We start from the raw sequence: 22,825 nt of genomic DNA, 5'->3' as shown, positions 1-22,825 counted from the left end.
CCTAACTCAAGGCTTGATTGGTTAAAGTGTACCGTGGCTGGTGGAGGTCACACGGAGCGGCTGCCGTCACTTCAGCTTTGTCATGTTGGTGATTTTTTGAATACAGGATGGCTATGCCAAGAACAGTACATTTAATCCATGGCTGTGAATATGCAACGCTCACAATTCTGTCCTTTAGTCCATTTTTTCTACAGTTTGAATGAATTCACATATTATAATATTTGAATAGAACTTAGTGTCTCTTAGCCATTTTAAGTTAAGAGATCCATCCATTTGTCCATCATCCATCCATCCATCCATCCATCATCCGTCCATCCATCCATCTACCCATCATCCATCCGTCCGTCCATCCATCCATCCATCCATCCATCACCCTTCCATCATCCATCCATCCATCATCCATCCATCATCATACATCCATCATCCATCCACCCATCCATCCATCCATCCATCCATCTGTCCATCCGTTCATCCATCATCTATCTATCCATCCATCATCTATCATCCATCCATCCATCCATCCATCCATCCGTCCGTCCATCATCTTTCTATCTATCCATCATCTATCATCCATCCATCCATCCATCATCTGTCCATCCATTCATTCATCAATCCATCCATTCATCATCAGGGTCATGAGGGCTGGAGTCTATCCCAGCTGACTGAGGGTGAAGGCAGGGGACACCTGGACAGGTAACAGTCTATCACAGGGCTACACATAGAGACAAACAATCACACTCACATTCACACCTATGGATTATTTAGAATCACCAGTTAACCTCAGCATGTTTGTGGACTGTGGGAGGAAGCTGGAGAACCTGGAGAAAAGCCACACATGTACAGGAGAACATGGAGACTCCATGCAGGAAGATCCCAGGAAGGCTGGGATGTGAACCGGGGATCTTCTAGCTGTGAGGCGACAGTACTAACTGTGCAGCACTAAAGAGAAGTGTTTTTAAATAGTTTCTAACTTTCTTTTTTTTTTTCACCGCCTACCACTGGTGATTAATCATAAGTTTCCAGGTTTCTTAAATCTACCCACTCTATCAACTTAAAACCCATCTGTTCAGAAAATAACATGACTTAGAACAGAAACAATGCCACACAAGCTTTAACTGGAGTTTAGTACCTTATTTTATAAATTAGATTGTCCCACATTGAATACTGATAATGAAGAGAAGAGGATTCAAACAAACAGAAAAGCAGTAATGATTTGGAAGATACATACAAACATATTAAAGCTCAGTGACACTTGGGAAACATTGCTGTTAACAACACAGGTTTTATAAAGATTCTTTATGAACAGGATGTTAGAAGGGAGAGAAAAGGGACAGAAAGACAGAGGTATAGAAAGAATAGCAGAGTGGAGACAGACGAGGACAAGTAGAGAGAGAAACGGTAACAAAATAAAATACAGTTAATAAATTAACAAAACAAAGCATTCAGACTTGTTTCAACGTCATGTCTAAATGCTTTTCAGCTTTGAATACTTTCAGACAGTTGGTCCATGCATTGCTTCCTCTGTGGACGTTTCACTGCAGTTTCCTCCCAGTTAAGGCTGGAGACCTGCAGTCGGGTTGTAAATGATTTCACAGAGATCTGCTCTAAAGTCCCAGTGTCCACCAGAGATACTCTGATTACCATTGTTTGGACTAATACTCATTAAACGATGGTATTTTGGATTATTTGGCTTCTGTGTGGCTCTGTTCGGTCTTACATTTGAATATTTGCATCTCTGGGCTTTGTGAAGCTCATTACTTTCAGTGTGGCTACCGGTGTTCTCCTTCAGTCAAAGTTTTCTTAGAAAATCACTCAGTGCATTCTTCCAGGTGGATTTGAGAGACGTGCTTCAGAACAACGTTTAGATAGAATCAAAGGTACTTTATTAAATCAGAGTGTAAACATGCAGCAGTTCTTGTGCCAAGTCTCACTTTCCCTCCAAAATGATTGGTCCTACACAAAGTGCAGAGAGTATACGCTCTGGTGGTGCATCGCTGTGAGCATCAGCGGGCTGAGGTCTGCGTGGGCATCACACTTCTACTGAAAGCTAAAGGACAAACAATCCTGACTGCTGGTAATAGGATGTTTACATCCCTGCTTCCCAGTAACTCTGAGGACAGCCTGGTTCCTGTGGTTTCCTCCCAGTCCTTCAGGCCTCCTGGCTGCTAACGAGGAATGCAGTGTTCTCATCAGAATGCTTTCAGGGTTGCTTGTACCTGAAGTGAACTCTCTCAACCCCGAGAGGAAAAACAGCAGCAGAACCCATGTTGTCTACTTCTGTATGGTGCAGTTCTATCTATACCTAGCTGTACACTATTTTCTGCTTTAAATTAGACTGAAAAGGTATCTCATGGTGGGGAGAGGATGGAGCTATGCTGAAGTTTCATAAATGACTGCATTAAGTTTTGCTTTGTGTGAGTCTGTCATGATGGGATGCAAAATACTCCAAAATTCAGCTTCATCTTTCAAACCTAATTAACTGATTAAATTCAAACACAGCATTGTGCCTTGCGGCTTTAGAATGCCAACGTGGTAGTTGTATTTTTATTAAACAGCTGTCAGTCCCTTTGAATGGTGGTGAACACGATGGATTAAACAGACGGTGAGTCCTAAAGTGGCAGCAGACAACTTTTCACCTGTTCACCCACAGCGTTTATTACTGCCAGCACAGCTGTCACAAAGACTAGATCGCTTTCCATTTTCCTGAGAGCCTCAACTACTGACAATGCAGGACACAAAGCAATCAACACCACTTACCAAATCAGTGAGGACAAAGAAGGATTTGTTTTCTGGCTGTAAGAGGTAGCGCTAGCAGCCTGGATACCGGCCAAACAAGAAACAACCGCTGGAGTCTCACTCTGAGATCGAAACTTTGATGTCAGAGTAAATCTCCTGGATCTAAACAGGCCAGCAGGGTTTACTGCTTTCTGATCTACTAGAAATAATGCCATGGAGGTTTATCCCTGTTTTACCTTGGTTCTTCTTCTCCAACAACAGGCTCTTCTTGTGCCAGCCAGTTTCCACAGTTAATCCAGTTCTTCTATAACCGTAGGCTGAACCTTCATCACTGGGAGATGTCCTACCTCTCACAGACAGATCTGTGTAGTGACACTGAGGTTCATAGGAAACTTACTGATTCTAAACACCAGGTGTGTTATTATTTTATAGTCCTTACATTCTGCAATCAGCATTTCCTTCATAGTGACAAGTTAAACCAAAAATCTTGTTTATTTCCACGTTAATCAGAGCTGCAGGAACTTAGCTGAACTTCTCCTCCTTGTATCTGTACACCTCTACTGCCAGATCATCCAGAATATCATGCTTCAAATCTCACCTTAGTTCAGGACGTGTCCCACTTTTCACTGTTTGTCACTTGTATTACTGGAGGACTGTTTCATTATGGAGGTGGAGGAACTTTGGTTTATGCCATGTTTAGTTGACATTTAGCAACAGATGTGGTGTTTGAGAGCGACAAGTGACCGGCCTCTAATTGAATAAGATGCTAAAGATAATTGGTTTCAGTTCAGAAAGTTGAACAACTGCCAGTGTGTTCTGGGCTTTAAACCATGTCTGGACTGTATGTAATTACATTTCTGTGAGACATAGAATGAACAAACACTGACAATAACTGTTCTTCAGACTGAACATTGTCAGAGAGTCTTCTGAAGTGTGAACTACAGACTCGTTCTCTGTTCATTTGAACTCTGGGCTTGAAAAACGTACTGGCAGAATAAATATAATTGCCTGCCATTACAGAAGCCGGGTCTAGTCCCTAACTGGTCTTCTTCGGGTCTGTGGACTGTGTATAAACAGGGGATCAGATGCTGCAGAATCCCTGGTTCATTTCCTAGTGAAAAATTATTTAACATCCACCCACAACTGTTGCAAAATCTGGTTTGAGTTTGGCAGAGAAAGTTGTGTTGTTGTTGGACCTCATTCCTCTTCATAAGAAGCTGATAGAGAAAAGTCTTTTAATTATACTCAATGTTCTGAAGTAATTGAAAATTAATGAGTTCCAGTGACAGTTTTCGGACAAAATGAAGACAACAAGTGTTAAGTTCTCCATTGTCTTCAGTTTGTTAAGGGCTTTAATCAAAGAATACGCTGCTCCTTTAATCCACTGACTACAGACAGAGATCTCAGTGATAGAATCAATAGAGATCTGGCTGTTAGTAAAAGATGGTTACAGTTGGAAACTTAAAGCCGTCCATATCTGTGTCTACATCTCTTCCTCTCAATGCCTGCGTCTGCAGGGCGATAAGAGGAGTCGGATTTGCAAACATCAACACAGTCATTATGGAGAGGCTGGAAATGTCAGCATGCTAGCTGCACTGTTCAGCACTTGGACTAATGAGTGTTTCTCTCCAGCGATTATCAATCAGTAATGAAGTGACAAATCATCCTATCAGGCAGAACCAGCAGTGTGAGCCTGTGGAGAGGAGAATGAGACGGCAGCAGGCTGCTGGGATGGAGGAAATCCTTCACGCCTTCTCTTCTCAACATTCCTGCTTCTCCTCTTTAATCTTTCCCTGTTCGTTGTCTCTTCTCTGGTCCACTCCCGGCCTGCTGTCCTCTGTGTCCCTGACCTCCAGCATGTCCTCACACACTTCTAACCTGCTGAGGAAACGGCCAGTCTGTCTCCCAACACCTCCATGGGATGAAATATGCTATGGGATGGCAAAGACAGGCTTGGGCAGACCATTAGCACTTTTAGCACAAGTGTAGAGATCCCCAGGGGTCAGCAGTAGCTCCATACAGCTCCTTAGTGCTTTATGAGGGTTCTTTAAATGTTTTAGAGCTGTGTGGATCTAGAGGAAGGCAGCAGACTGTAAACCTGATGGAACTGCTCACCTTTGCTCTGGCTTTAAGATGTTTTGTTTGAACTTTCCCATTTTAATGCTCCAGTGGTCTGTTAGATCCTTTCCTGTTCTATCTCATATCCTCTCTGTGCTCATTCTGCTTTGAACTAATAGTGAGCAGCTTTAAGATGAGCTGTTTCAGTTACTGTAACTGAAGACTGTAATGTTTGCAGAAATGTAAATGGGATGGAAAATGGATTTGTAGTCGATGGCCCATTAAGACTCTAATGTGAGCAGATTGTGTCTCTGTTTAAAAGAGGAGATGATGTCTTTTTCTCAACTTAATGTTTTTACAGAAATTACAGCAAAGATTATAGGTTGAAATTGGCCACAGAATTAGTTAAAACCACTTGTTTGTCTCATACTCTTTTCCCCATTTTTAAATTTTAAAAGTTGACAGAGTGGAACTCACTGAAATCAGTTTTATATGAAGGCAGGAATTACTATCTACAACAATCAGTGGCCCAATGGGACTGAATGGAAAGTTGGCTTTTATAACAACAACCTTTTTTGAATTATTTTATAGTAATGTTTCTTTCCAACAAAACAAGTCTAGAGACCAGTCCATTATATGGCGCTATGAGAAGGTCATTAGTAAGTTTCACCAGAGCTGTTTCTGTGCTATGATGCACTCTGAAGCCTGAAACTCTTGAAACATGCTTTTCCTTTGTAAATGCTCATGTAGTTAGTTGCAACTGTTCTCTCTCAGTTTCTCTTCCTATCTAACCACCACCCCCCTGCCTAACCACCACCACCCCCCTGTCTAACCACCACCACCCCCCTGTCTAACCACCACGCCCCTGTCTAACCACCACCACCCCCCTGCCTAACCACCATCACCCCCCTGTCTAACCACCACCACCCCCCTATCTAAATACCATCACCCCCTATCTAACCACCACCCCCCCGTCTAACCACCACCACCCCCCTATCTAAATACCATCACCCCCTATCTAACCACCACCCCCCTGTCTAACCACCCCCCCGTCTAACCACCATCACCCCCCTGTCTAACTACCACCACCCCCCTCCCTAACCACCACCCCCTGTCTAACACCACCCCCCTATCTAACTACCACCACCCCCTATCTAACCACCACCCCCCTGTCTAACCACCCCCGTCTAACCACCATCACCCCCCTGTCTAACTACCACAAACCCCCTATCTAACCACCATCCCCCTATCTAACCACCACCCCCGTGTCTAACCACCACCACCCCCTATCTAACCACCATCACCCCTATCTAACCACCACCCCCCTGTCTAACCACCCCCCGTCTAACCACCATCACCCCCCTGTCTAACTACCACCACCCCCCTGCCTAACCACCACCCCCCTGTCTAACACCACCCCCCTATCTAACTACCACCACCCCCCTGTCTAACCACCACCCCCCTGTCTAACCACCAACACACGTCTAACCACCATCACCCCCCTGTCTAACTACCACCACCCCCCTGCCTAACCACCACCCCCCTGTCTAACCACCACCCCCATCTAACTACCACCACCCCCCTGTCTAACCACCACCCCCCTGTCTAACCACCAACCCCCATCTAACCACCATCACCCCCCATCTAACCACCACCCCGTCTAACCACCACCCCCGTCTAACCACCACCCCCCTGTCTAACCACCATCACCCCCTGTCTAACTACCACCCCCTATCTACCACCACCCCCTGTCTAACCACCACCCCCCTGTCTAACCACCACCCCCCGTCTAACCACCATCACCCCCCTGTTTAACCACCATCACCCCCCTGTCTAACCACCACCACCCCCCTGCCTAACCACCACCCCATCTAACCACCACCCCCCTGCCTAACCACCACCCCCCTGTCTAACCACCACCCCCCCTGCCTAACTACCACCACCCCCCATCTAACCACCACCCCCTGCCTAACCACCACCACCCTGTCTAACCACCCTAACCCCTAACCCTAACCCCCAACCCCTAACCCTGTCTAACCACCACCCCCCTGCCTAACCACCACCACCCCCCTGCCTAACCACCACCACCCTGCCTAACCACCACCCCCCTGTCTAACCACCACCACCCCCCTGTCTAACCACCACCACCCTCTGTATGTTGCCCTGTTGCCTTCAGTTTCCCATCATGAACCCACACACAGCAGCTTCATCAATCTGTATGCCCAGAGACCAAACCACTAACACTGCTCTGCCCCAGGGCTTCGCTGTGCTAATAACTACAGCTATAGATTAAAGGCAGCTTTATTTGGAGATATGAGCCCTGTGAGCACAATATAAACTAGAGTTATTGATGTATTTTTTCACATGGAGACGTTCTACGAGACAGAGAGTCAGGTCAAAACCCCAGCTCTACTGAACTTCATACTTGACTTTTTTAGGAATGTTTATCAGTAGGACTTTACTGATAGCGGCTGTGCACTAACAGGTTTTTCACAGTGTAGATACATGATATATACATGTTAAAAACATTAAAAGTCTGGGGTCATCAAGATAATTTCATGTTTTTTTCATTTACCACATTAACAATGTCTAGACTGAATTTATTGTTCATTTAATGTTATCTTCATTGAAAAAAACAGCTTTTCTTTCAACAATAAGGTAAAGATCGTGTGTGATCGGCCACTTTGTCAGTGCTTATCATGTTACCGTCTAATAAATGCAAAGGTGTAGTTCTAGTGTTTTCTTTCTCAGTGACTGCATGGTATCTTTGACAAGCTGCTGAAAGTAGGAAAACTTGTAAATGCAGAACACTTAATGAATGAATGATGTTCAAGTACTAACTGAAGCACATTCTACTATTTCAGCTATTTATTGCTCAGTCCTTATTCTTTCCTTTTAATGGTGAAAGACCTTCTCCAGTGAAAATTATTTTTTTTATCATGTCAACGTGTCATGATAGTATTTTTATAGGAGTGAAGCAGGCAGTCAACATCCTGGCTGAGCATTTTCATCTTTAAACTGCAGTGTACCAATGGCAGTTTCAAAAAGACATCCATCCATCCATCCATCCGTCCATCCATCCATCTATACACTATTTAATCCTCATCAGGGTCATGGGGGGCTGGGGTCTATCCCAGCTGACTGAGGGTGGAGGCAGGGGACACCTGGACGGGTAACAGTCTATCACAGTCTCAAACACATGGATTCAGATTTCTGAGGTTTCGTATGTAACAAACCCAAGGAACCAATCCTGCTGCAGGATGAGACTTCCTGTGCTTGATTCTGAAAATGTATGGCTGAACTGCTCATATTGCACCTTGTCATTGTGTAGAGTAGGTTGACATTGAACAGATTCATAGAACAGCTGCCACTACTGAGGAAAGATGAATAAAGATGATGGCAGGGACTCTGCACATCCTAGTGGAAACAGCAGTGTAGAGTTACATCTAAGCCATTTTTGAGGCAGGAAAGGATTATTTCATGGAAAAAATAAATTTAAAAAGCTTTTAAATATGTAGCTTTGATACACACAGGGTATTAATGGTTTCATCAAAAGAGAGACTGAAATGTTTATTGCAAAAATATGCGAGGTATCAGTGGGAACCCTGAAGAGTTTGACTGGAGCCTCCAAAGAGCTAAACACAACAATGGAAGTTCCTGCTGATCTCAAATCAAATTGACAACAACAAGTTATTGTTGCTCTCTGAAGATTTTACATGTCTCTTTATACCAACAAATGTTTTGTGAAAACAGCTAGAAAACAACTGCGTCTGAGATTGGCTCAATTCTGAACCTTTTCAGTTAAACGTTAATCTTCGAGAGGGTTGAAATGCTCCATGGTGAAGGCCTGAGTAAGAAGAACATTTGGCTTCGTCGATTACTGCAATTATGTAAAACTAGAGGCATACAAAGAGACGATCGCTCCCAGGTTCTCTTTATTCCACAGGGATATAATAGACCCCCCATAAGAGGCTGAAATATCAGACATGCTGCAGACTCCTTTATCTGCCTGCATTCGGCCTCCATGCAGCAGCTGAAGGAAACATGAGCTGCAGCTTCTGCATCTGTCCTGCTTCAATGGAAGGAGTGTGTGAGTGAAAAAGCATCCCAGGTCCAGTGACTGACAGCCAGACAGTGCAGAGAGCGACAGCAGGCAGCTCGGTCCAGCTGACCGTCGGTTCACTGAGCGGCTGCTAGCTGCTTTAGTATGATTAGAGCGTTGTCTTGGTGATTTCTTGGACATTGAAAACATGACTACTGGGCTTCCACTGAGCATCACCTTGTGACATTATAGACCCTCAGGTTTGATCTCATTTAGAGCCAATTACCAGCTAGTGTCTGGCTGTGTATACTGATTCCTAAAGTATGCCTACATGCTGTCATTTTCCTGCTTTTGTTTACAGTTCTTACTTTACCTAATGTGATTTCCAACAGCAGCAGACAGAAGAAGCAGCCGCTAATCATCTTATTTCATTCCAGAGAGGATGGTATTATATATTTAATCATGCAAAGCAGACAAGAGCGTAGGAAAACAAACTAAAATGGTTACACCATATTCCCTTTGGGATTAGCCATTCTGAATGCTGTGTAATAGTGTAGTGTTTGTCATCTTCAGGGTGACTTTTTGGCTTCTTTACTATTTTTGACAAATGCAGCAGATTGAGATAGAGATGACAGTGATGACAGGTGATTGGTGCAGAGTGATATATAGGTTTTAAAAGAATAACTCAGCCTTTTCCAGATAAACCTCACAATACTGCAGTCTGTGTTACTACTACTGCTCAGTTCATATGTTCAGTCCAGAAAACACGTAGCTGTAGTATACCTACTGGTCTGTAGTGCTGCTCTGCATGCAGGAGGGATAATTTATCAAAACAGAATCAGATAAAACAAATTGTGACTTGAAAGTAGTGATTTGATGTTAAGATTCTACCTGTATTCATGTTCCCTAGCAATCTAGAAAAGTTAATTTGTAAATCAAGCCTCCCAGTTTTCTGTAGGAAAATTGACCGCATCTATTATTTAGGTATGTTCATGTCATTCTAAGGTGGTGTTTGTCCATTAACTGGTTACAGCAGCTGCTGAGTTTCTCTGTTAGTAATCAGAAACTATTAAAACTTAATAACGGCAGTAAATGCTCTGGAAGTGCAGTGTATTTGTCTCATATTAAAACACAAAGAGACATGAATTATTTAGGTATTTGTTTGAAGTCCTGTATAAATACAGTCCATTTATCTTTGGCCATTCATTAACTACAGCCAAAATAAATTTGCAGTGGTGTCAAAGTCGACACCTTAGCTGGTTTCCAATTTCCAGCTTAAACTTTCACTTGCTGCAGCTCATTACTCTGTCAAGGAACACAGTGGAGTTATGTAATGATCGGTGTACATGAATCTGTCTGTCTGTCTGTCCGTCTGTCTGTCCATCTGTCTGTTCACAACATTACTCAAAGACAGACTAACAGATTTGGATGAAATTTTCAGGGAAGGTCAGAAATAACACAAGGACCAAGTGATTAGATTTTGGCAGTGATGCTGCTTATAGTCGCTGAAATCAAGCGCTGAGGACTTATCAGGACTTATCCATCAGAAATGATACAAGGAACAACTGATTAAATTGTGGGGGTGTTTCTGAGTCCCATCAATTCCCGCCGCCCGCTACATATTTAGGTCACGTGAGTCGGTATCTGTACATAACGTACACATGCAGAACACACGCCTGTGCTCAGTGCAAAGTAATTTTTTATTAAAGTTTTCATCTGTCGGAAATGACCCAAAGACTGAGCAGCTTTGGAGGAGGACTGAGCGGCCTTGGAGGAAGACTGAACTCTCTGAGTGCTTCTCTTGTTAAGACTGTTATTAATAACGAGAATAAAAATGTACAGTCCTGTAAATGGTTCTGTAACACGTCCATCATGTTTAACGTTTACCATGACCACTGGTAAAGTTTACCGTGTTAGCATGCTAGCATCGATTAGCTAGGTCTATACAACAACAGTTCAATCTAACAGAAGAAGCAACAATTTAAACAAATACACCACATAGGTCGTACAAAAAGTTGAGACAGGATGAGAATTCCTAAAATTCATTCTTTTCATTCTTTGGGGACCTTGAATATCACACACTGCATCTGAAATCCCATACTTACATAACATAAAGTATGCTGAAATAGTATGTGAGTCCAAAACCTCAGCATGAACCCAACAGAATGCAAAACTAACTAGAAACTAAACTAGAATGTTAATTCTGGGGAGATTACAGTACTGACTGGACACTACTGCATTAATAACCCAGTGCAGTAGTGATCATATAATAAACACTGGTGGACAGATACCAGAGCAGCACAGCTTTAACATCTATTCCTCTTCAGCTTAAGGTTGAGCTGTAAAGCCTGTACAGGAAATGGTTGATGTGTAACCATGGTAATGGACCTCCAACATGAGGCTCTCAGGATGTGCTGCTGTATTACGCTGAGCAGAGGAAAGATAGTACGGTTTATTCACCCTACAGAGTGTTGAGTCCACACACTGAGCATGGTGTGCTTTATAACAGATTCCAGGTGCAGAAGCAGCTTTTCACTCAGAAGAGAAAATATTCCAAAAATATTCCATTCTGAAACCAGGGTGCCACCTCACAAACCAGCATAAAGCTAGATTGTATTCATTGTCTGCAGAAAATGTTGACTTCAGTCCAAGAGAGCACAGTGAGCCGGGTGTGGATGTTACACTCGTGTTTCTATCCCAGATGTATATCCATTCTAAATAAGATGCAGCAACTTATCATGTGTTCAGAGTTTATTCTTCAGGTTCTGCATGACTGTTTGGGTTCATGACTTCTGTTTTAATGGAGTTTTTTCCAGTTAAACAGTGAATTAATGGTGATCCATGGCTTGTTCAGATGTTTCAGTCCAGACCACAGTGCTGCATACTTAGAACATGGACAAAAGTTTTCTTCTTCAAGTCAAAAAAGTGCTGACTTTTAAATGATGATTTGATAAACACAATCGTTTTTGGTTTTTTTCTTAGCTAAATCTCAACATGGATATTTTTGTGTTGGTGCAGCTGACAGTGTTTGATAATAAACCACAGCACAGGAAAGAAAGCATAAACTCCATACTGCGCTACAGCTGGTGTTTCTCTCCATCCATTACCACGGCTGTCAGAAAAGCAGTCCATTATGCTTCATATCTGCTGTGTCTCTCCTGAAGATGCTGCACATATCCACAAAGTGCTTCTCCGGGTGAGGAGGCTCTTCACAGAAAGAGGCAGGATATATTCAGATTCAGAGCAACTTCAAAAAACACATTAATAGATGTGTTCTGGGATGTATTGTTCTGTCTAAGCAGTGTGAGAGACAGATAGTGGGAGGTGTGGAAAAATGAACAGCTATGTGTTCCCAGTAAATCTAACATGTCGTTAATAATCCCTCATTTAAATCCTGTCATTAAAAGGTGCTATTTTCTCCACTAAGTGGCCAGAATACAGTCTGCAGGAGGACAGTTCATACATGTAGGATGGAGTCCTCAGCCTGCAGCTACACAGGAGGAGAAGCATGAGCAGCCTGTTAACGGCAGCAACTCCATCTGTGTCCACACAGGATTTAGTTTTAGTCACTCACATTCTGTAGGTGCTGAGAGTCCAACACACAATCACTGCACTCACATCAACACTCAGAATAGAAATGAAGCACAGAACTATGCTGGAAGTAGAATTTAGTGGCATGTAGACCAAGACAACATGAGCCATTCTTACAGAGCTATGTGACGATTGGTGTCTCTGTCTGTCCGCCCGTCTGTCCGTCTGTCTGTTAGCAACATTACTCAAAAACAGACCAACGGTTTTGGATAAAATTTCCAGGGAAGGTCAGAAATGACATAAGGACCAAGTGATTAGATTTTGGCAGTGATGCGGCTTATAGTCTGGATCCACGGATTTGTTAAAGATTTCTGGAAACAGGCTTTGGTTTTATTATGTTTCTGGACTCAAGTGTGCTAAAGATGTTTTATTTCCATAAAAATCCTGGCTCGCATACCAAAACACCTCGAAAAATGTTTTTCAAGTGATTTCATAATAAGTGATGTCGTTCAAAAGAGTGCAGATGAAGCAAAAAAAATGTTCCAACCAGCGGACTGACCTGATCTGACCTCCTGATGGAAGAACACAGTACATAACCCACCACAGTGTGAACTCATAGATGCAGCAGACGCTAGCGCCTTCTCGTCATTATACTGCTCACTAACGATTTTGCAGTTCCGCATGTAGCTGCCAGAAGAAGACACAGTGCTCTTTGATTCTGCCAGCGCTCACTCTAAACCACTACATTTCGACTGCAGCCTAACCTGTCAAACACCCTGACAGACAAATTGTGTTTTCCCAGACTCCATCACAGCCATTAATCACAGATGCATTCTAGCAGATGTGATTCAGCACGTTGTCTCCCTGTTTCTCCCTTTTTAGCTCTTCCTCTTATAGAGGCTCGCAGTTCTCAAGCTGTTGCTCTGGGCTGTTATATTCACCACTCCCCCAACCCTAAAATAGATCCATAACTGTCTTAACAGCCAGCCAGAGACGGGTAAATTAGTATGAGCTGATCAAGCTTTTCTTTAAGAGGAAACAAAGGGCAGAAAACTGTGTTCTTTATAACTAAACTGCTTTCAGATAGAGGTTCCTAAAGAATCATGTTATGTCCCAGATTACATGTCAGGATATGTTGGCCACTTATTGCATTCACTCCAACTGTCACCCCTTTTTCAGCCAACCAGGTATGAAAATTTTTTTTTCCTCATGTGTAGTGTTTCTGAGAGGATTGAAGGGTAAAGCATGCCCCCTAACTGGTTCAATCTGAGACACTAGATTGGACCAGCAGAGGGTTGGACATTTGTTTCCTGCTAATGGTTTTTCTCCTTCAGATATTACATCTTTACTTACTGCACATTTCCTAACGGTGTCCCATTTCAGAGCAATCTCGTGTGTGATTTGGCGATCTCACCTGTTTTATGGCTTTAAGGGGATGAAAACACTTTTGAGTGATGATTTCATTTTGTGGGCTGCACAGTGGTTCAGTGGTTAGCACCGTCGCCTCACAGCTAGAAGATCCCCGGTTCGTGTCCCGGCCTTCCTGGGATCTTCCTGCATGGAGTCTCCATGTTCTCCTGTACATGTGTAGCTTTTCTCCAGGTTCTCCAGCTTCCTCCCATAGTCCAGAAACATGCTGAGGGTAATTGATGATTCTAAATTGTCTGTAGGTGTGAATGTGAGTGTGATTGTTTGTCTCTATGTGTAGCCCTGTGATAGACTGTTACCTGTCCAGGTGTCCCCTGCCTTCACCCTCAGTCAGCTGGGATAGACTCCAGCCCCCCCATTACCCTGATGATGGATGGATGGACTTCATTTAGGAAGGCCATCTCTCACAGCAGTCCAGTGCAACTCAGCAAACAATTTGCTTTGTTCAGATTCTGGTTAGCATATGCTCTTTCAGCCTGAGCGCCCTGCTGCAGTCACAGAGGTAATGAGCTAAACCTGCAGCACCTGAGTGGGGCAGATGGCTGCTGGTTAATTTAGCATTAATCCTGGACCAGCACCACCTTCTCCCTGCTGATAAACAGTCCACACAGAGGACTGCACAGCTGATCAGTCATACTGCCACCATGCTCCCTCCAATGGCTCCGACTATAGGTCTCAATTAGCTGAGAGACAACAAGAGATTTACCACAGAGCAAATGAAGTAATTCTACTCAGCAGCCAATAGGAAAGCCCAATCCGAGGCTCATTGGCGAAGCCTGCGGTTACTATGATCTATTAGCATCTCTGTGATATCAGATTGTTGTTTATTAACTTCCTAACAGAAGGTAATGGTCTGCATTTAAAGGAGAATGGACTCCATGAATCTCTCCTTGCAGACGATATGATGGTTACCTGGATCCATGGACCACAGTCAATACTAAAATATACAGAATACTGCAGCTCTGTACACAGAGTGGTAAAACTATGAGAACAAAAACGTGACATATAGCAGAATATTGTGTGTTTACAATGAGAGAGCCAGAAACAATGACAGCCTATTATACTGTCTAGTATATTTAGTTTCACGCAGACATTATCAGGTTGTGTTTCCATGGCATGTTATGACCACAGACCCAGTGGATCCATTGCAGCTGTTGTAGTTTGTGTATCTGAGGTATGTAGTTACTCTTCTGGAGAGGTGCTTCAGGGCTGGACCTTCCCTACATCATGGATTGACTGAAGCAGACTTTAGCCAGTCCCATGGAGAATTATTTTTCTCCCTAAAATACTGCTGAGTTTTGCTGACCTAATGTTCTACATCTCTGTTGTCATGTAAACTTTGGTATTTTGTAATTTGGCCTGTAGTTCCAGTGCTGAGAAGAAGCTGAGACAGACAGAAGCAGCATGAGTTCATTTCCTGCTGAATCTGAGGTTGTGTATTAATGGAGTCAGTATTAACCCTAACCCTTCACTGGTAAACTGGACCACTTAAACCCACTTAAAATGGATTGTCCAGCCATCAGATTACTTAGGAACAGTGTCCTACACATTGTTTAACTACAGAGCCATCTTCATGAAGGATTGAGGAGTCCTTCTAGATAGAAGTAGGCCTCAGCCTCTCTGATGACCTGTTTAAGAAGCAGCTTTTATTAAGGAGTCCTAATCTAAGAGGAGAGGTGGAGTTAACCTCATGGGTACAGGTGTCCTCCATAGCTCTGATCCATCTGTTGGTGAGCTGATTGGAACCTTATTAACTGGAGCACCATCAGATACGCTTTTAGGTTATTATTACTACGTGTTTGCAGCAGACTTATTACCTGCAGCAGCTGACTGTGAGTCTTAATATTGAGGAATTTATATGAGACCTAGAAGTTAGTTTTACAGCTGAAATGCTACATGGTACATGTAGACCACAATCTTGGAAGTCTTAAAGATGACCTTTACTGAGAAGTTTCTTTATTTTTCTTTGTCAGTTGAGCTACAACTCGCTTTAAGATTTTCTGGGAGCTTTGAACTCAGTGAACTGCTGAGATATTATATTTTACTGGCTGAAAACCCTTTGGCATCTTTTTAGTTTTTGGTTTTGGTCGTGGCTACTTTATTCTATAAGTTCCCTCTGCACCACTAGAAAATCAGATAAAGACAGAAGACATCAGAAAGCATTTTTCTCCTCATGCATCAGCTTCACAACCTGCTACTTCTTTTACAGTCAAAAAATTCGAACTTAACTTAAATAAATGAGACTGCAGAGCACATTCTTCTTCTTCTGCATCCTCTCCTGAGCTGCCTCTCTTTTCCCAGCTGAGAGAGAAGTTAACCAAAACAAACGAGCCTCGGATGACTCAGCGGCGATGCCTCAGAAAGTAGGAAGTAAATGTGATGGAGGGGAGGAAGTGCAGAGGCCCGGAGGCTCCCGGTGCTTCATCGCTCATCCAGGGCAGCGTGGTGAGGGAAGAGCCACAGGTGGCTGGCAGTGATGGATACCAGAGCCGCCGTATAATCTTTCACCCCTTCAAAAAGTGTTTGAGAAGCAGGCTGTCAAAGGGCCACTGCAGAACACACCCTCACCGCCTGCTGCAGAACTCTAATGTCAGCTCATGACGGCGTCGGGGGACGGCAGCGCAAAATTGAAATCTCAGCCTGGCTGGTGGTCGACTGACAGAATGGTTATTGTGCAGCTTATCAGCCGGGGAGAGAAGGGGAGAGGTTTGCAGCTCTCTCTGAGGGGAATATTCCCTCCATCAAAATGGTAGAAAGCAAACAGCTGACATCGACATCTGAGAAGTAATGCTGTTGGCAAATTCTCACCATCACCTGCCACAACCCTGGAAGAAGAAAACGAGTAAGCTTTCTAAGTTTCTCTGTGCAGCAATTCAGCAAACCATCAGTCACGGGTAAATCTGATTGAAGAGGATATGGAAATGTGATTCAATGAGCGCGGGGTGACATTTATTTTCTCTTGGCCTTTGGCTCTGAGGAATATTTATAGAGGAGTTAACTCAATTGTAAGAGCTAGGCAATCAAGACAGCAATTTTTCATCGCACAATAAGATTAGTACAACATGACAGCGATTACACAGGCGGCCCATAATTTACAGCAACAGGCACTGACTCAATAGAACCACCATCACACTGAAGACATTTCTGGGGTGCAATTCCTAAAAAATGTAGGCAACTTATTACATTTTGTTGATGCCAAAAAAATCCGACACCTCAAGGTCTCTGGTACTGTATGTACGGATTCACTATGCAGTTTGGAGGCTCCCTGCTGCTCCGATGTTAAGCTCTCATTGAGGTCGATCAGCTGCACTTGGAATACAGCAAATTCCAGGTGGCTTTATGGGACTTACAGTCTGTTTTTTCACTTTATTCACTTTTTTCAGCGTACTCATGTCGGACCTCATGACATGGGACCGGGGCCACATCACCGCTCACTTTGTTTACATGTGAGAACAGCTGATTGCCCTGAGGCAGCCGGAGAGAGCCATCCATCCATGGACAGTTAGGAGGCAACGCCGTGGCTGCAGAGCGGGGCTTGAAGTAAGGATGAAGAAGAGGAGGTTTAAGATCCCTGGCAACTAAGATGGACGAACTGGAAGCGCTCACTGGGAGCTAGAGTGAGTACAGGGAGACCAGTATTATGTGTTTTATGGAGATGTGGCTCCATGATATGATACTGGACTCCAACATGACTCTCCCCGGCTTCCAGATGGTCTGATCGGACAGAGACACCGCCAACAGCAGCAAGGAGAAAGGGGAGGTTGGCCTTTTTCTTGAGCACTCGGTACCGTCACCCCGGACATGTTACTGTTAAAGAACAACTCTGCAGTCCAGACATCGAGCTCCGTGCCTTCAGGCTTCGTTCTTGTTATCTGCCATTCACCAACGTTGTTCCCATTACTGCTTACATTCCTCCATCTGGGAACACAGTAGCAGCGTGTGACGTCATCCACGGCGTTACTGAGGGACTCCAGACCAGACACCCTGGAGCCTTCATATTCATCATGTCTGTCCTCCTCCACCTTCCATCAGTTCATCACATGCACCACCAGGGAGAATAAGACTTTGGACTTGCTGTAGGCCAGTGTTAAGGAGGCATACAGCTTCACTCGGCAGGTCAGACCACAACCTTGTCCTGCTCCCGTCATCATACAAGCCTGTTGTCCAGCAGCAGCCAGTCTCAGTGAGGAGGTGGTCTCCTGAGGCCATGGAGGCACTGAGAGGAGCACTGGAGGCCACCGACTGGAATGCGCTGTTTGAACCTCATGGTGAGGACATCGATGGTGTTGTGGACGGTGTCTCTGAGTACACTGGGTTTTGCATGGACAACACCATCCCCACTGAAGTGGTCAGCTGCTACCCAAACAACAAACCCTGGGTAACCAGCGACCTGAAGGCTCTCCTCCACAAAAAGAAGAGGGCTTTCAGAGTGGGGGACCAAGCAGAACTCAAACTTGTACAAAGAGAACTCAAGTGGAGGGTAATACACAGAGAGCCAATGAGTTGAACCAGTTCTTCAACAGGTTCGACTCCAGCTCCCCCTCCAGCCTTCAGTCTACACCTTTGAACATCTTCCCTCACCCCCACAGTCCCACACCAACCCCCATCATGGATACTTCACCCCTCCATCACCTCTCCACCCCCACCTCCCAGGCTGGACTACACATCACAGTCCCACAGCTGAGGAGAGAGCTGGAGAGGCTCCTCCAGGGGGAAGCTGCTGGACCAGATGGCATCAGCCCTGAGGTGCTGATGGTGTGTTCCAGCCAGCTGAGTGGAGTCCTCCAGCACCTCTTCAACATGAGCCTTCAGAGAGGCCCAGTGCTGTGGAAAACATCCTGCCTGGTCCCACTGCACTGAATGACTACAGGCCCACAGTGCTGACCTCTCACATTATGAAGGTCATGGAGAGACCAGTGCTGTAACATCTCAGATCATCACAGGACCTGCTGCAGTCTGTATATCAGCCCCATGTTGGTGTGGGTGACGCCATCATCTGTCGGCTGCAGAAGGTATACTACCCAACACCAAGGTCCACATCACATTCTTTGACTTCTCCAGTGCCTTCAACACCATCCAGCCCAGACTGCTGAAGGCCAAGCTGGAGGACATGCACGTGGATGCTCCCCTTATTGCATGGATCACGGACTATCTGACAGGCAGACTGCAGTTTGTGAAGTTACAGAGCTGTGTGTCTGAACGTCTGCCCTCCAACACCTCCCAGGGGACTGTGCTGTCCCCCTTCCTCTTCACCACCTACACTTCAGACTTCCAGTCCAGCACCGAGTCGTGTCACCTGCAGAAGTTGTCAGATGACACGGCCTTAGGAGGCTGTGTGGAGAACGGGAGAGAGGATGAGTACAGGAACCTGGTGGGTCGAACCACCTGCAGCTGAATGCAGCAAAGACCAAGGAGATGGTAGTGGACTTCAGGACGAACAAGTCTCCATCCTCTCCTGTTTGCATCAATGATGGTCCAGACTTACAGGTACCCGGGAGTGAGTCTGGACAACTAGCTGGAGGTCCACAAACACTGAGGCTGTCCACAAGAAGGGCCTGAGCAGCTCTACTTCCTCAGGAGACTCAGGTCCTTCAATGTTCTGCATGCTCCTGATGTTCTAACAGTCTGTGATGGAGAGCTCCCTCTCCTCTGCTGTGGTGTGCTGCAGGCATCAATAGACTGAACAAACTGATCAGGAAAGTCCAGTCTGTGGTTGGCTGATGCTGGTCACGCTGGAGGAGGCGGTGGAGCAGACGACCAACCTGCTGGCCATCATGGACAACACCTCCCTCCCCCTCCATAAAACTGTGGACAATCTGAGGAGTAGCTTCAGCAGCAGGCTGATAAACCCTGCTGCTCCAAGGAACGTTACAGGAGGTCATTCCTCTCACAGCAGTAAGACTCTTCAGTACATCTGGTAGATCACAGAAGGACTCCATCACTCTGCCTGATGATTAAACCCCTGTACATCCTGGACCCCTCACATCTTAACATCATTCATTACATCTGTAAACTGTCTGCACATATTTAAGGCATTGCACATCTAAGCACGTTCTGTTCATTTGCACATTTCTGTATAAGTTTTATATTCTTGTACATTTATTAACTTTTTTCTTTCCATATTATATTTTCTATATTCTTATTTTATTTTATTTTACCTTCACTTTATACCTGACCCTAATGTTCTGAGTTGTCTTGTTGAATTTCCAGCTGCTGTAACAGCTGAATTTCCCTCTGGGGATTAATAAAGTAAGTTTTCTGTCGAGCTAAAGTGTTTTGGATTCAGCTGTGAAATGCATCGCATTCAGATTTGTGATGCATATGCAGCTCTGATTGATTTTTTCCACTTCATCACAGCGACTTCCATCAGTTAATGGCATGAAAACGTACGAGGATGCTCACCTGCTGCAGGACTGGAATGTTTTTGCATGAATGAAATGTTTTCTGCAGAGGGGCTGTCTGGGTTTGATGGATTGGGCGTGCACTGGCCGTGTGCAGGAGAGTGAAATCATATTACCATCTTATGGTTTGAAAATGTCACTTCTCTCTAAAAGAAGATGAAAAGCAGACTGCATTCATTTCTTGGATATATTTATGTAATGTTTGTTTTTCTGTTTGATTCCAGGTCTGAAACGAAGCTACACTTGTGAAGTTTGCAGCGTCACACTCAACTCGGTGGCACAATACCATGCACATCTGCAGGGCTCAAAGCACCAAAACAAGTAAGTGGATCACGCTACTGCTCACTCCTCAGTCCTCAGGGCTCATTTCCACTCCCAATGCTGCAGCTAAATGCTACACGTCATCGTCTGGGATGAAACATGTTGTTTTTTTGGCTTTTATCTGCACTTCAGATACAGTGCATTTCTCAGTGCATGCATAAATGATGAGAATATTATAGTGAGAAACTTCAGCTGGGCTTATTTTGCTGAAGGCATCCTGTATGGTGTTTTTTTCCTTTAATTTCAGTGTACGGTTCAGAGAAAAAGTCTCTAATTGAGCCTTTTCTACTTTCATACTGTAGCTAACTGGTGGCAGCGATGCCTTCAGGAGATCATCTCAAGCTGAGAATCAACACATTTAGAGTATAGTCACAACAAATTCATCGCACTGGAACTCTCTCTCCATCTGAAAATGAGCTCTAAAACCAGAGACTTAAAAAAACTATTCCCTGCAAGTCACATCTGATATAATAATTAAGCAAATAGTAAGAACGAAAGAACTAAGGAGAATACTGCCTTCGTCTGTTCAGTCTTTATTTGATTTAAAATCACAAAAAAAAATATTTTTAAAAAATCCTTTTTTCCTCTAGAGAATTAGCCACATTCACAAATGTAATTCAAGCAACCTTTTACTGTCACTTAAAGTGGTTACACAATAAAAAAATAAAAATCAAATTTACTGATTTAGATCAACCGTTAAAGCTGGACTGGGTTCCATTCTAATTTTGGTAATTGCATCGCATTAATGTGTGGATTTCAAAGTCAAATATCTGAATCAGTTGCTGTAAGTGTAAATATAGGTTACGGTAGCTTCATGGAACTGGCTTGATAACTGTGTTTTTGTTCACATTAAGTTTAGGAAGTCCTATGTTAACATCCCTGGACAGATTCAAGCAGCTAGAACTTTAATTACAGAAAAACTGAAAGCAGCAGAACACTCTGACTGGGCTACCACAGAGACAGAAAACCAACCACACTCACATTCACACCTGATTATAACCCCGACCTCCTAGTGTCGCACTGTGCACTCTAATGCTATCACTTATTTCACATTTTATATTTGAACGAAGCAACATTACTTAGTAGAAATCTTTTGTGACTTTTACGTGACTCATTCTTTGGAAATCCTTCCCAAAAAAGTCAAACTAAGCGACCGTGATTCAGTGCTGAATAGGAATAAAAAGGGATAAGTTCCCAGAGGGGTTAAACTTTTTCTAGTCACTGTATAGTGTTGGTTGCGGTCACTGGACAGGAAAACCGAAGCCCGTTGTTGGCTGCTAACTGATATGATGTTCAGTGACTTCAGGGAGAATTACATCCTTCAAACTTGGGGCATGTAGCGTTTTGTCTCGACTCTGTTCTCCTTTCTCCACTCCAGCGCCCTGTAGTATTTATTCATTCATTCTCAGAGTCTCCTTTGACCTGAAGCGGTTTTAGTTGGAACAAGAGGGCTTCTAACTGGGCTGGTTTCTGCGTGGGCTATGAGCAGTAGGTGTGGATTGATGAGGCTTACATGGTGCGTGTCCTGGAATTAATTCCCCCCGTTGGCTGCTTTCCGGCTGCACCGTCCACCGAGATGCTGGCATCAGAGACGTGACATGTCGTTTAACAGCCCCCACGCTTTAGTCACGCATGCCTGCTCGGTCCTGTCAGACACACACACACACACACACACACACACACACACACACACACACACACACACACACACACAAACAAACAAACACCACCACCACCACCAACCTGATTCCACCCTCATAACCTACAGCTTAGCCTCGGGTCTGTTTAGGTGGTTTGCTGAATGCCAGTTCACACATGTGGTTCACCAAAGTACTGAGCTAAAATGAACTGTAGGTCAGGAAACCAATGAGGAAATTCAATTTTGACTAAGGAACTGAACAAATTACTTGATCATGAGAGGTGCACTAATGAGGAATGTGATCAATACATCTCTAACAAGCCGGCTAGATGATGATGATTAAACCCTCTGGTTTCCCAAACAGGAAACTCCAACCTAATGGAAGATTTACTGGTTTAAAATGACTTCATGGCTTTTCCCCCCTTCTGTGAGTTGTGTTTGTGCTGTGCTTTCTCCTCCTCAGTTTCCAAACCTGTAGTACAGAAAACTAAAGTAGTACTTCTGTTTTTGACTCTTGGAGCGTCACAGTAAGCCGGCAGGACAGAAATAGCCAGCAGCTTTAGCCGAGGAGGAGGGGAGCTCAGTAGTGCAGCAGAGAAGCTAAGAGGTGCTCAACTGGTGTGGCTGGGAAGTGTTAACGAAGGATTCAATCTGGCCTCTGGATGAGGG

The 22,825-nt window shown here is 44.2% G+C and overlaps 1 protein-coding gene across 1 annotated transcript in view; it reads left to right on the top strand.

Moving 5' to 3' along the window:
* The window catches only part of zmat4a (zinc finger, matrin-type 4a), a 141,329-nt gene that overhangs the window by 99,532 nt on the left and 18,972 nt on the right, over positions 1-22,825 (top strand). Inside the window, 1 exon segment of the mRNA XM_023285018.3 lies at positions 20,421-20,517. Within this exon segment, the coding sequence (XP_023140786.1) occupies positions 20,421-20,517 (97 nt within the window).

Source organism: Amphiprion ocellaris, chromosome 6, assembly GCF_022539595.1.
Source record: "Amphiprion ocellaris isolate individual 3 ecotype Okinawa chromosome 6, ASM2253959v1, whole genome shotgun sequence".
NCBI lineage: Eukaryota > Metazoa > Chordata > Actinopteri > Pomacentridae > Amphiprion > Amphiprion ocellaris.
This window is presented reverse-complemented; position numbering and strand designations above follow the sequence as displayed.